General features: G+C 46.1%; 1 protein-coding gene across 2 annotated transcripts in view; it reads right to left on the bottom strand.

The window, feature by feature from the left end:
- RCL1 (RNA terminal phosphate cyclase like 1) overlaps positions 1-13,659 on the bottom strand; it is a 62,572-nt gene that overhangs the window by 30,705 nt on the left and 18,208 nt on the right. For both annotated transcript variants that reach the window (XM_025891467.2, XM_025891468.2), the window contains exons 2-5: positions 12,946-13,017; positions 10,102-10,277; positions 3,405-3,479; positions 2,416-2,540 (exon numbers count right to left, since the gene is read on the bottom strand). In XM_025891467.2, coding sequence (XP_025747252.1) covers positions 2,416-2,540; positions 3,405-3,479; positions 10,102-10,277; positions 12,946-13,017 — 448 coding nt within the window. The remainder of the gene's footprint in view (positions 1-2,415; positions 2,541-3,404; positions 3,480-10,101; positions 10,278-12,945; positions 13,018-13,659) is intronic.

Here is a 13,659-nt window from a genome sequence, read left to right as displayed (position 1 = left end):
TAATACATAAGAAACTCACTACAACTCAACAGCAAAAAAATAAAAATAAAATAACCCAGGGGCACCTAGCTGGCTCAGTGGGTGGAGCGTGTGACTCTTGATCTCAGGGGTGTGAGTTGGAGTCCCACATTGGGTATAGTGATTACTTAGAAATTAAATGTTAAAAATAAAATAAAACAATCCAATTAAAAAATGGGCAAAGGACCTGAATAGATATTTTTCCAAAGAAGACCCAGAGATGTTCATACATTCACATGGAAAAGTGCTCAACATCACTCATCATCAGAGAAATACAAATCAAAACCACAATGAGCTATTACCTCATGCCTGTTGGAGTAGCTAAGATCAAAAAAAAAAAAAAAAAAAGGTAACCAGTACTGCTGACAGTGTGAAGAAAAGGGAATCCTTACACACTGTTGATGGGACTGCAAACTGGTGCAGCCACTATGGAAAATAGTAGGGAGGTTTCTCAAGAAATAAAAAACAGAACTACCATTTGATTCCACAGTCCCACTTCTGGGTCCATATCCACAGAAACTGAACACACTCCCACACTCACTTCAGCTTTATTCACTATAGCCAAGACACGAAAGCAAGTTAAATGTCCAATGAAAGATGAACAGATCAAGAAAATGTAATATTTACATACAATGGAATATTATTCAGCCTTAAAAAAAAAGTAAATGCTGTCATTTGTGACACGGTAAAGAAGGAAAACAGCGTGCTACGTGAAATAAGCTAGACACAGAAGAATAAATACTGCATAATTCCACTTATATAAGCAATCTAAAATGGTCACACTCACAGAAGCAGAGAGTGGACTGGTGGTTGCCAGGGGCTGGAGGGAGGGGAAAACAGGGAGATGTCAGTCAAAGGGTACAAAGTTTCAGTTATGTAAGAAGACTAAGTCCTACAGATCTGTGTACCATAATGCCTGTATTATATACTTAAAATTCTGCTAATTATACTGGGGTTTAAAAAATAAAACTTATTTTATTTTTTTAAGATTTTATTTATGTATTGAGAGAGAGAGCATCCGAGTGATCAGTGATGCAGAAGGAGAAAGAGAATCCCAGGCAGACTCTGCGCCGAGCATGAAGTACTGAGCCCGACGCAGGGCTCAATCCCACGACCCTGAGATCACAACCTGAGCTGAAATCAAGAGTTGTTTGCTCGGGGCACCTGAGTGGCTCAGATGCTTAAGTGTCTGCCTTCGGCTCAGGGCATGATCTCCGGGTCCTGAGATCAAGCCCCACGTCAGGCTCCCAGCTCAGCAGGGAATCTGCTTCTCCCCTGGCCTCTGCCTCTGTCCCTGCCCATGCTCTCTCTCTCTCAAATGAATAAAATTAGAAAGAAATATTAAAAAAAAAAGGAAATTAAAAAGAAAAGTTGGATACTCAACCAACTCAGCCACCCAGGCGCCCCAGTAAATTCCTTTCAAATTTGCTAAGAGAGTGGTTCTATGTCAAGTGTTATTATCACAAAAAATTAAAAGTGTAAAAATAAAAAAAAACTAGAAGGCAAAAAGTAACTTTTGGAGGTAACAGATACGTTTATGGTACTACTATGCTGCTAGTTTCACAGGTGTATATTCACCTCCAAACTCATCAAGTTGTACACGTTGAGTATGTATAGCTTTTTGCACGTAAATCATGTGTCAATAAAGTGGTTTTTTTGAAAAGAAAGCAAGCATGTTATCACAGTGCACGCAGAGTGACCACTTGGTAAGCGGACCTTCCCCCTGCCCTCCTACACCTTCCGACAGTGTGCCACCCTCTATCTTAGCCCCCCCAACCCGCCGTGCGTCCGTCTGCACCATTTCACACATTGTATCACAACTACACGTTTGCACGTCTCCCTCATCAGACAACGAGCTCTTCTGAGGGAGGGACGGCGGTGCATTGGTGGCCCCTAAACCAAAGCCCTCAGGAGAGCAGCACATACCTGGGAGTTGTTTGCTTCAACATTAACTAAAAAAGCAACAAGGAACGGATCAGTCTGGTCATGGTGAGACAGATAATAAAACATCATAACTCAGCCAACAATTACAATTTCACTCTTAAGACTTCTCCAAGACTGTTGTCTAAAACGTAAACAACTCAGGGCGCCTCGGTGGCTCAGTTGGTTAAGCGACTGCCTTCGGCTCAGGTCACGATCCTGAGGTCCTGGGATCGAGCCCCGCATCGGGCTCCCTGCTCGGCTGGAAGCCTGCTTCTCCCTCTCCCACTCCCCCTGCTTGTGTTCCCTCTCTCGCTGTATCTCTCTCTCTGTCAATTAAATAAATAAAATCTTTAAAAAAAATAAAAATAAAAATAAAACGTAAATAACTCTGGGAAGAAGTAAATTGTTATGAGTCATTCTTATCTTCGTGAGGCAAGTAAAAGATCAGAAATCTGTATCAAATGCAAAGGATACGCAATCCCTCTGATCCGCTTGATTTTCCCTGGATCTGTGAGCTGGACAGGCTTGAGGACCTTCCTTACGGGACACGAGAAGAGCACTTCCCCTCCTCCTCCAGGAGGCATTCCCCGCCGCACCACCTGCACAGGTGGTGAGAGAGAAGAGGTGAGGAGGCAGCAGAGTGGGGGACCCTGATACCCAGCCTGGCTGGTTTAGGCCAAGGGGCTCTTCCTCAGAACGCAGTTAGCTCTTTGGTAGCCAATGGGTCAACCCCTTCAAGACCATCGAGAGGGCACGTGCTGAGCAGGGACCCCGAACGGCAGGAAGAGCAGCGGAGAGAGGGACAGCACGCCCCAGGGGTCACTTCACCCCCAGCGCCTGTTCCCTCATGCTTACGATGAGCGGCTCAGCCGTTTTCTTAACCATCAGGAACCGTTTCTCCTTCCTATGCAATTAACTAAACTAGCAAAATTCATTTTATTAATAAAAATGAAGTCATTTCCTTTGTTTAAAACATTAACTTAAGAAGTAGAGATGCTAAGCAGCTTAAGATATCCAGTTGGCTTAGTGATGTAATAATTCCTTCCAACAGCAAACAAACAGATGCTTAAATTACTTCTAGGTTTTGAAAACACTGAAAACTCTCAGGGGCATCCAGGTTGGGAGGCCCAGGACGCGAATTACATCTGGGTGACCTCGCTCAGAGAGCGCATGTGGCCGGAAGCCTGGCGCGGCCGCTCCTGTGCAGCTGCCGTGAGGAATAAAGGAGTCCCTCCGTGTGCAGCGCGCACAACGCCGCCCACCACAAAGGAACTGGCGCTGCCACTGCTCGGGTCTCTCCTCGGTGCAAAGTCTGTCATGCTTGGATCACGGCTCCTGTGGGGCTGCTCAATGGTGACTTCAAACGTGACACACACAGACACACTGCGTCCTACAGCTCTTCCAATGAGTTCATAAGAGAATATTTTACACACGTTTACGGCCAACAGTGTAAACACTCTTACCTTTAGCTCAAATGATTCACCGTCAATTCCAAACTGCTTCAACAGAGGGAGGGCTGTTGCCTTAAGGACATCAACCTATAGAATTATTTCAGGAAAAAAAAAAAAAGTTTAATTAAACTTTAAGGGGCGCCTGGGTGGCTCAGTTGTTAAGCGTCTGCCTTCAGCTCAGGTCATGATCCTGGGACCCTGGGATCGAGCCCCGCATCGGGCTCCCTGCTCGGTGGGGAGTCGGCTTCTCCCTCTGCCTCTCCCCCTGCTTGTGTTCCCTCTCTCGCTGTCTCCCTCTCCCTCTGCCCGTCCCCCCAGCTCGTGCCTTCTCTTTCTCTCTCTAATAAATAAATAAAATCTAAAAAAAATTTTAAAAATAAAAAATAAACCTTAAGAGGTGGAAAGAATAAAGAGCCCGTGAAAGCAGGATGAGGTTTAGCAAGCAGGTAGATGATGCGGTCCTGTGAAGAGAAAGCACGCAGGCTTACAACCGAGGGAGTGGGCCAGCTCTGCTCCCAGGTAAAGACTGCAATTTTACAAGCCACTGGCTTCTCTGAGCCCCTCTTCCCTCACTTTATACAGCATACACCTACCCTGCAGGAGGATCACATGCATCATGCAAAAAGCATCGAGAAACTGCCGAGTTCATCCAGAAAACAAACTGGGACTTCTGCTCATTCTGTTCTTTTTTAATTTATTTGAGAGCGAGCGAGCAGGGGGAGGGGGGGGCCATGCAGGGCAAGGAGGAGACTCCTCAAGCAGACTCCCTGCTGAGCTCGGAGCCCGATGACGTGTAGCTCGATGCCAGGACCCTGAGATCATGACCTGAGTCAAAACCAAGAGTCAGACACTTAACCAACTGAATTACCCAAGGGCCCTGACTTCTGCTCATTCTTATAGGCATAAATGCTATAGAAGAAAATACCAGCCTTTTTTATTATTCTTTTTCCGACATGGTGGTTTAATGTTTAAAGCTGGTGGCACTCCAAGCCAAAACAAACCAAATGAACCCGAGCTCGGGCGACCTGGGATCCTGCCGATGCCCACCACACAGGCAGTTAAAGGGGAGGTGGTGAGCCCACAAGGGGGTGGGGGCAGACGGGGATGGGCAGCCACAAACTCCAGGAGCGGCACAAACCTGGACTGTGATGACAATACCCACAGTTAATGGCAAGGCTGTGCAAAGCGTTGCTGTTATGTCCTCCGTGTCACTCAGACTCCTGGGAGGCCTGGGGTCCTCTGCTTACTCATCTGCGGACCCCCCCGAGGGAAGAGGATGGCATCCAAATCAGGCCAGCTAACAAGCCCGTGAGCGTTGTCTCAACAGCAACTTGGGAAGAAAAATCACTCCCTCACTTGCTCCCAATGCAACAGAGCTGCTCCTCGGCCTGCAGGAGCTGACCCTATTCGCAGGCGGCGAGGGCAGGCAGGGTGAGCGGGGCACAGAGGGAATAGTCTGGTCCCGGTCCAGGCTCTGCCTCCAGTTAACTGTGTGGCCTCAGATCAGAAAATCCCAAATGTCCGAATTTCCTTGTCTCTAAGGTAAGGGGCTCAGCCTGTCTCCAAGCTGCTACCAACTCTTACATGCTAAGATTCAGCACAGTGATATTCCAATAAGGCTTCAGAGCACAGAACAGGCCCCAACTAAATATTCTGATACCACAAAACTAACCAGAGGCAGAAATGACCTACGAAGCCTAGGAACACGGTCAGAATGGGATCAGGTGAGGCAGAAGCAGTTAGGAGGAAAACTCATTAAAGATTAGCTAATTTCATTAAACATTAAAGCTAAACACGTGTTAAAAACTTAAAATATGCATCTGGGGTTGCCAGAATAGAGAAGTCAGTCCAGACTAGAATGAAGGGCAACTGGAGAGAAGGCTAACCCAGAATCTGGGAGAAGTGGGGGGTGCATGGATGGGTACAGGCTGCTCTGAGGGCATGACTCCCAGGAGCTAGGTACCCACCAGCCCTCCCGGGGGAAAGAACGGCGAGAAAACAGTGCCTCACTTCCGGCTTATTCTACCTATACTTGGAGTCAAAAGGACACGGTCAAATTGACTTTGAAGGTCAGCCAGAAGCCCCAGTGTAAGCGGAGGTGTGGTCCTGTCTCCTGACACTCTCCATTCGACATGGAGGGCAGGCATCGTGGTGCATGGGACCAGGGCCGGAAAAGCAGATATGGGCTTGAGTCGCTCTCTGCCTCTCACCAGCTATGACACCTCGACACTTCCCCACATCCCCAGGGCCTTGGGTGCCTCCTGCATAAAGTGAGGGGCTGGACTGGGCATGCTCCCCTGGCTCCACACACTCTTAATTTTAGCAGAGCGAGGATGGTCTGCAAGTCCTGCTTAAGGAAACGAAGCTACAACTCTGTAATTACAGGCTAAAGTCTGACCCAGGGGGCACCTGAGGGCAAAGGCATTACCCTTCCGTCTAGTCAATCAGTCATCAGAAATGTGACCAGATCCAAGCCAAAAAGAAAAAGGGAAAAAACCCATTCCCAGCTACCTTGCCTGAAACAGTGATAAGAACATCCACCTCACAGGGTTGGTAAAAGAATTAAATAAATAAGGATGCATACATGTGAACACAGGTTCGCCCAGAAGAGCGCCCAGCACACGGCAGGCGTAACTGTACTTCTTCTCCCCTCCCAGGAGGGAACTAAAAAAGACTGGAATCTTCACTTGCCTTTTGACCAGTGGCTCTGGAGCAGAATTCCTGAGAATCAGAGGAGACCTCCTGAACTTTTATTCTCCTCAGAATTTGTCCCCACTTCCTGCCCTTCTGTCTCCAGGGGAAAATGTCCCTACTCCTGCACAAGGCTCACCCCATCCCTTCCACTGTTGACCCTCACCTCCCCAACTGCTGGAGTCAGCCTTACGAACACCCCCACTCCTTTAAGTGTTCCTTTCTACACTACAGCATCTCCTCTGCCCACAAGCAAGATCAAGCTTCCCCTCATTCAAAAAACAAAAATCAAACCAAACCAAAACAAAAACTCAGCTCCTAAAGAATCATCCGATCTAACCTTCTAGAAGAATCTCCCCGTTTTCCATGGTTCTATTTGCTACTCATTTCCTCAAAGCATGCCCGTCCTTACAGTCCAACGACACCACTCTCTCAAAGGTCAACACAACTTCCCACCGCCCAATCTCCCCGCCCAGCCCTAAGGGAGCACCTGCAAAAACTGGCTCTGTGAGTCACCCCCTGCTTCTTAGAACTCAACTCCGATCTCAAGGTCACTGCCTCCAGCCCCTCTTCTCCCGCTCACACCTTAAACATTCATTTCCTCTTCTTCCTCTATGCTCAGTCTCAGGAAGCATGCGGCCCACAGAGGCCACAAAGGGTATTTTAATGGACCATGAGGTCAGCTAAGATCTGTGTCCAACCAAAGAGCTCACGATTTATCCAAAGAAGTCAGGGTCACACAGGTCCAGCGGGTGGCCACCCAGTGCTGCCACATCAACCTACTATAATATAAAATCTGGGGTCTCAAACGTGAACCGCCGATTCCCACACACATGCCACCACCACACCGTGCAAGCTGCAGGGGAACACCTGTAGGATTAATTCAGTCAAAAAGCCACCAGTGTTCAACCTTGGCACTGGTCAATCTCATTCTCTAGATCCTGAGGACCTGTCGCTGAGGCGCCAGACGATCATGTCCAACTGCCAGCTGGACATCCCCATGTGGATATCCTGCCAATACTGCAGAGAAGAGGGTCAAAACCAAATACATCGTCATTCATCCTACCACAGTTTTCCTCTTCCCTGTTGTCAAATGCTACCTGATCCTGATCCTTCCAGTCAAGAATAGAAATCCTGGAATAACTTACAACGACTTCCTCCTATCCCATCTCCACTCAACTGCCAAGTTAAGAAGTCGCTCACTCCACAACGTCCTTCAGATCTGCCCCTTCCTTTTCACTTCCATGCCCATTATGTTCACTCTAGTTGACGCCTCTCCAATTCATCCTCATCTTCCTAAAATCTGAGACTGACTCTGGCTTCCTTTCCTTGGAAAACCCTCCCCGGCCCTCAGCATTTTGCTTGTACCTCTGACAGGGGTGACCCTGTAGTCCCCCGAGCTGCCTTCATAGTTGTCCACCTCATGAGATCAAGTTGCAGAAGGGAACTCTTCAAATTCATCCTTGCGTGTGCAGAGTGGACATGAACGGGGTGCGCCACACATTCAAGAGAAAGCTTGAAATGACGAAGCCACAGGCTGAAGAAGTTACTCACATCCAGGATTAGGTGTATTTATTTTATCCTGGTCTGGAGCCAGGTACTAACCAAGGTCATTTTAGCAGCACAACTAGCAAAAGCAGAGAGCTCTGCAACACGTGAAAATAGATTTTTTTTTTTTTTTTTTAAAACACTCTGCACGCAAGGGGCGTCTGGGTGGCTCAGTCGGTTAAGCGTCTACCTTCCCCTCAGGTCATGATCCCGGGGTCCTGGGATCGAGCCCCGCACCGGGCTCCCTGCTCAACGGGGAGCCTGCTTCTCCTTCTCCCTCTGCTGCTCCCCCTGCTTGTGTTCCCTCTCTCACTCTCTCTCTCTCTGTCAAATAAATAAAGAAAATCTTAAAAAAAAAATACTGTATGCAAGAATTAAGTATTATTTCTGCAGAATTCATCAGTTAAGCTTTGTCATTGTTAATATATAAAACCCTTTTTAATAATGCCAGTGGAAACAGCTTTTAAGATTATTAGCAATTATAGAAAAAAAAAAAAGAGTGGAAAACTGAGACACGTAGTGCCCAAGTTTCCTGCATGCTTCAGAGTTTTTCCCATTATGGAAGGCTCCTCCTCCCCCCAACTCCATTCTAAAAGTATAGAGGCCTCCTCTCACACTTTTAACTGAAAGGCAGTTTCCTAGAATCTTCAGAAAAGGCAGAAAAACAACAATCATCTGAAATTAGTTTAAAATTCTAAACCGTTTAAATAAATAAATCTTTAAAAAAAGGTGGGGGGCAGAGGGCACCTGGGTGGCACAGTCGGTTGAGCATCCAACTCTTTATAATTTTTTTTTTAAGATTTTATTTATTTGCGAGAGAGAGAATGAGAGACAGAGAGCATGAGAGGGAGGAGGGTCAGAAGGAGAAGCAGACTCCCTGCTCAGTAGGGAGCCCGATGTGGGACTCGATCCCGGGACTCCAGGATCATGACCTGAGCCGAAGGCAGTTGCTCAACCAACTGAGCCACCCAGGCGCCCCGAGCATCCAACTCTTGGTTTCAGCTCAGGTTGTGACCTCAGAGGGCTGAGATAGGGCCCCGTGTCAGGCTCCACACTCAGCAGGGACTCTGCTCAGGATTCTCTCTCTCCTTCTCCTTCTGCCCCTCCCCCCCAAATAAATAAATCTTTAAAATTCTAAACATTTATAATGCAACATTCCTTTATAACTGAGAATTTCAGATCTCCCACTGTACTCAGGATCCTAAGAAAAGAGTTTATGTACCTGAAATCCCAAGAACTGAGGAATAAGTCTTTTAGTACCTAGCAACACATTAACCAGTTTATACCTTAACAGATGTCTGGGTGAATACCAGCCGTCTCTGCTTTAGAACTCACCGCACCACCTAATTGGTCTTTCCTGGTTAGGAAAGCAACACACTTCACATTCTGCCTCAGAAGACACCCCCTCAAGAGTCCTGGTCCAGTATCAGTAGAGATGAAGACAAGTGTCCTTGGCAAGGATTTCACATCGTGGCCCTCAGCTTTAAGATACCGTCTGTGGCCAGCAAAGAATCCAAAGGGGGGATCCTTCCCTCCATACAAGAGAAGTACAAGGCAGGCCTGGACAGAAAACTGCTCTAATCTCTGTCTCTCTCTCTCTCTCTCTCTCTCTCTCACACACACACGACAAAACCCATCCTAGATAGGCACTGAGACAGCTGTGGTGGTCACAGTGAAAATCCCACATGTATATTAAACTATCCTCCCCACACATGCAGGAAAATTAGGATGCTTAATAAGAAGGTTGCTGGGGCACCTGGGGGACTCAGTTGGTTAAGCGTCTGCCTTCAGCTCAGGTCGTGATCCCAGGGTCTAGGGATAGAGCCCTGCATTGGGCTCCCTGCTCAGTGGGGAGTCTGCTTCTCCCTCTCCCTCTGTTCTTCCCCACTGCTCATACTCTCTCTCTCTAATAAATAAAATCTTAAAAAAAAAAAAAAAAGCAGCTTGCTGGTGCCCACAAACTACCCAAGTTCATGTACACCTTTCCTGCCCTTGCCCTTTTTCTAAATCTGCAAACTCTTCTCAGGATAAGAAAAGTCCTAAAAGTTATGGTTAAAACCTAAGTAAGTCAAGACTATGCTATAGCAATACCAAGGAGATATTATTTTCTGTCTAAAATTCTGGTCTGCTGTCTTGCAGCCACAGCCAACATATGACCTTAAGATTCCACTCTCCAGCACTTGAGCCAACAGAGCCGTATTTCATGTCAACCGTGATGAGACTGCATGCATCTGTTCTGAAGGCTCTTAGACACGACAATGAAAGGCACCTTGATGAATGTTAACAATCGTCACTGAATCTGATGACTGCAAGTCTTGGTTCATCTGCTTCCTAGAGTGATTAATGTCTACACCTCAAGGTAAATAACAAGACAAAGACACTCAGCAATAAACCTGCGTTTTATCAGGAACTTATTTCTCTAACGCTGGGTTGCCACAAAAGACAACACTACTCACTACTCACTACTCACCGAAGGGTCAACCTGGTCATTGGTTACTCCTCGCAGAATGATTCTTAACGGGTGCTTCATAAATGGAGCCAGGCAAAGAAGACTCTCCAGGTAATAGCCAATGCTGCGAAGGACATTACAGTCATGTTCCACAGACCCACCATACAGGAGGCCAGGCTGGTAATACAACGTCGTTCCTTACACCGGAGGAAGAGCCACATTCAGCAGAAAACAAAGAGAAAGAAAACAAAACAAAAACAGAAACAGAAACAAAAAAGCACTAAGTGTCACAAAGGCAACAAAGGCAGTAAACCCCAAGGGGAAAGTCTGACAAGGGCATCCAAGAAGTTCAAAATGCCATTCCTAAGAGCCCACACTTCACTCCAAAAGCTGACTCATTACTGTCAAGCCCCTGTAACAGTAATAAACTGTGAGTGTAATTTAATAAACGGTAATAAACCCCTCCCTAAGCATCTGAGTTGCCAAAGTCATGGCAGGGCACAGAGGAGAGATCCTAACAGGCGCTCTGGTCTTCCAACAGCACACTCTGCCTGTGGGTGGGGGGCTTTACAAATGACGTGCTGAAACCATCACACCAGCAACCAGCTTCTTCGGGGCCCTTGAAATGAGATTTCCCATGAACTGCACTCACCAACAGGCTTCCTAACGAAGGCAAGTACTTGATGGCACTTAATTCTGTCAATAGTAGCTGTTTTAATTTAATAGCAACAAACAAAAAGATCTAAAATTACTGAACAGCTTTAGTAGAAGCTCTATTATTTTTATTCACTCTTTCTCATATTTGTATCATCCAAAAAGTTTCTTACTGGGTGTATGCATTAGGGGGAAAAGCAAAGTAAAATATTCTAGATTACTGGGGTGGGAGGTGGCGCATAAATGGGTGAACAAGGGATTGTTGCTGCTCGAAATCTTTTGCCACTGTCTTCTGGCATAATTTACCAAGAAATTTAACGTTAGAGGAAAGAGATCTAGGCTTGGTCACTCAAAAGGAAAGCAGCTCTTTGGAGTTATATAAAATAAAAAAAATTAATATAAAATAAAAAAAGAAAAAATTTATGTAAAATTAAAAAAAAAAGACTATATCATCACTAAAGTCTGCAAATCTGTGGCCTGCAAATTAACCAAGTGAGAAATTGGTCAGATCATCAGAATGAAGGCTTCTACTCTGGCGGGGCAGGGTGCATGAGGTAGAAGCACTATCATGTAAAATGTCTTACTTCCCAAGTTAAGCTGCAGATATGACCAGAAAAGAATTATGAACCCTCTGAATCCCCGATAAAAACTGCTGAAAAAACAATTTTTTAAATTTAAAATCTTTTTCAGATCTCCAGCAATTTCAAAGTCAGTCAGTCAAGGAAGACTCGAGGAATCGTAGGTTGCAAAGGGCATCTGAAGTCTCATTCCTGAAACTTTTTTTTTTGGAAAGATTTTATTTATTTATTTGACAGAGAGAGAGACAGCGAGAGAGAGAACACAAGCAGGGGGAGTGGGAGAGGGAGAAGCAGGCTCCCCACTGAGCAGGGAGCCCAATGTGAGGCTCGATCCCAGGACCCTGAGAGATCATGACCTGAGCTGAAGGCAGACACTTAACGACTGAGCTACCCAGGTGCCCCTCATGCCTGAAACTTGTTCTCTGTAGGGTAGGGCCAAATGCAGCTACGGATCAATGAGTCTCATGTGATGTAGGGGCCACTTATTAGGCCAACCTTGTCTTCTTTCTTAAGACAGCCAACGAAGGAGGAAGTGCACAGTTTCCTTTGTGGACTATCTGTGCACAGGTGAATAGTTCATGGAGCCAGCCAAACAGTGTTTGCCATGGTTTCCCATACAAGGTCGAGAAAAGAGTTTCTAAGAGCTAACAAACAAACAGCTAGAAAACAACCTAAATGTTTATCAGTAGGGAGCAGTTAAATAAATTATCATGCCTCCATACAACAGACTACTCTACTAGGCCCACTGAAATATTGAGATGGGCCTGCATGTGCCCGGCAGGGAAAGTTCTGAGACATCTGTGATAGTGAAGAAAAGCTGCTGCAGAGCAACATGAAGAGCGTGACCTTGCTGGCAGCGTGAGATACAGAAGCGTCCATGCAAGCAAAGGCATGTAACGGAGACCAGGGCACACACCCCAGGCTGTGCCCGCGGCTGCCCCTAGGGGAGGGAACAGAAGAAGAAACAGGTGAAGGGATTTGCACATCTTTTGTATACACTTATGCATACTTACTTTTTTTAAGTTTTTTTTTTTATTTGAGAGAGAGAGAGAGAGAGAGAGAGAGAACGTGCATGTGGGGGCTAGGCAGAGGGCGGAGGGAGAGGAAGAGGGAACGAATGCCAAGCGGACTCTGTACTGAGCATGGAGCCTGATTGCAGGCTCGATCTCACGACCCCAAGATCATGACCTGAGCCAAAACCAAAAGCTGGACACTCAACTGACTGAGCCACCCAAGCGCCCCGTGCATACTTATTTTAAAAGAAAAAATTTAAAAAAAATAAAATTCAGCATATACGACTACCTCACAAAGTTTGCTGTGAAATTTTATTGTGACAAAATAAATAAACGGACTTTGAAAAGTTATGCATAAATCTTAGGTGTAAAGTACTTTTGTTGTTGAAAAAGGAGGTGCTTATTTGTTGATCTGAAATTTCCAGCTTTCTAACTTCTTTAAATCAAGTGTACGCCCCTTATATTGGCAGATTTCACATACATCTCCGCACAACTGTATCACAGACAGGAAACTGGCTCTTTGTACCCGAGTATTTATATGGTCAAAAGGCATGAGAAGTAGAGGAATATTTAAGTAGTACATGTGGGTGCTTTCAGGAACGTGAAGAAAGAGAGCTTACCTGTTTGGTTTATTTCAATCCGAGAACCATTAGTTATTTTGTCCAACAGCCTTATGAAGCTGGCTTCAAAGTCTGTGGGGAAAAGAGAAAACAGACTGGCTTCATGTCGGGTCACCATTTCCAGAGCTGTGGTGGAAGGTACGTGACTCCCTGCGTCGCGCCCAGGTTCCTGTGAGGACCAGGGAGGGACCACTGGCTGAGGGCACTAAAGCAGCTGAATAGCACCGGCTAGCACACACTTGTTTGGTGGGACTATCGGAAACCAGTCACCTTTCATATCCCACAGCAGCAACTCTACCAGCAATCTAGTGGGATATTAATTTCAGCAGCCTAACACCCATGTAAAGACCTGCTCTTCTGACCTCAGGGGTGCACACCAAATAAGGGAGAAATAGCAGAGAGTAGGGAAGCGCTTTAAAGTCAATTTCTTATTTGTTCCAGAATACATGAGGGCAGAGGAAATGGCAGGTCACTCCTCAGTCTCAGAAGCAGTAAGAGGTCACTGTCTCCCCCACTCAACTCTGTCCCTTTCTCCCTTCTGCCACCCGACTCATCTAGAGCTATCTAACCAGTTCCATTTTTAATTTCATTACAAAGGTGCTTGAATGTACAGTATTACTACCACCTTCTTCTTAACACATGAAAACAGACTGGAAGAAAAAACACCACATGTTAATGAATGGATTTCTCTTCATGGTAGGACTTGGGACTTCA

Source organism: Callorhinus ursinus, unplaced genomic scaffold, assembly GCF_003265705.2.
Source record: "Callorhinus ursinus isolate GAN/ISIS: 27379988/994484 unplaced genomic scaffold, GSC_fseal_2.0 scaffold28, whole genome shotgun sequence".
NCBI classification, from domain to species: domain Eukaryota; kingdom Metazoa; phylum Chordata; class Mammalia; order Carnivora; family Otariidae; genus Callorhinus; species Callorhinus ursinus.
Note: the sequence above shows the minus strand (reverse complement) of the source record. Positions and strands in the feature narration are given on the sequence as shown.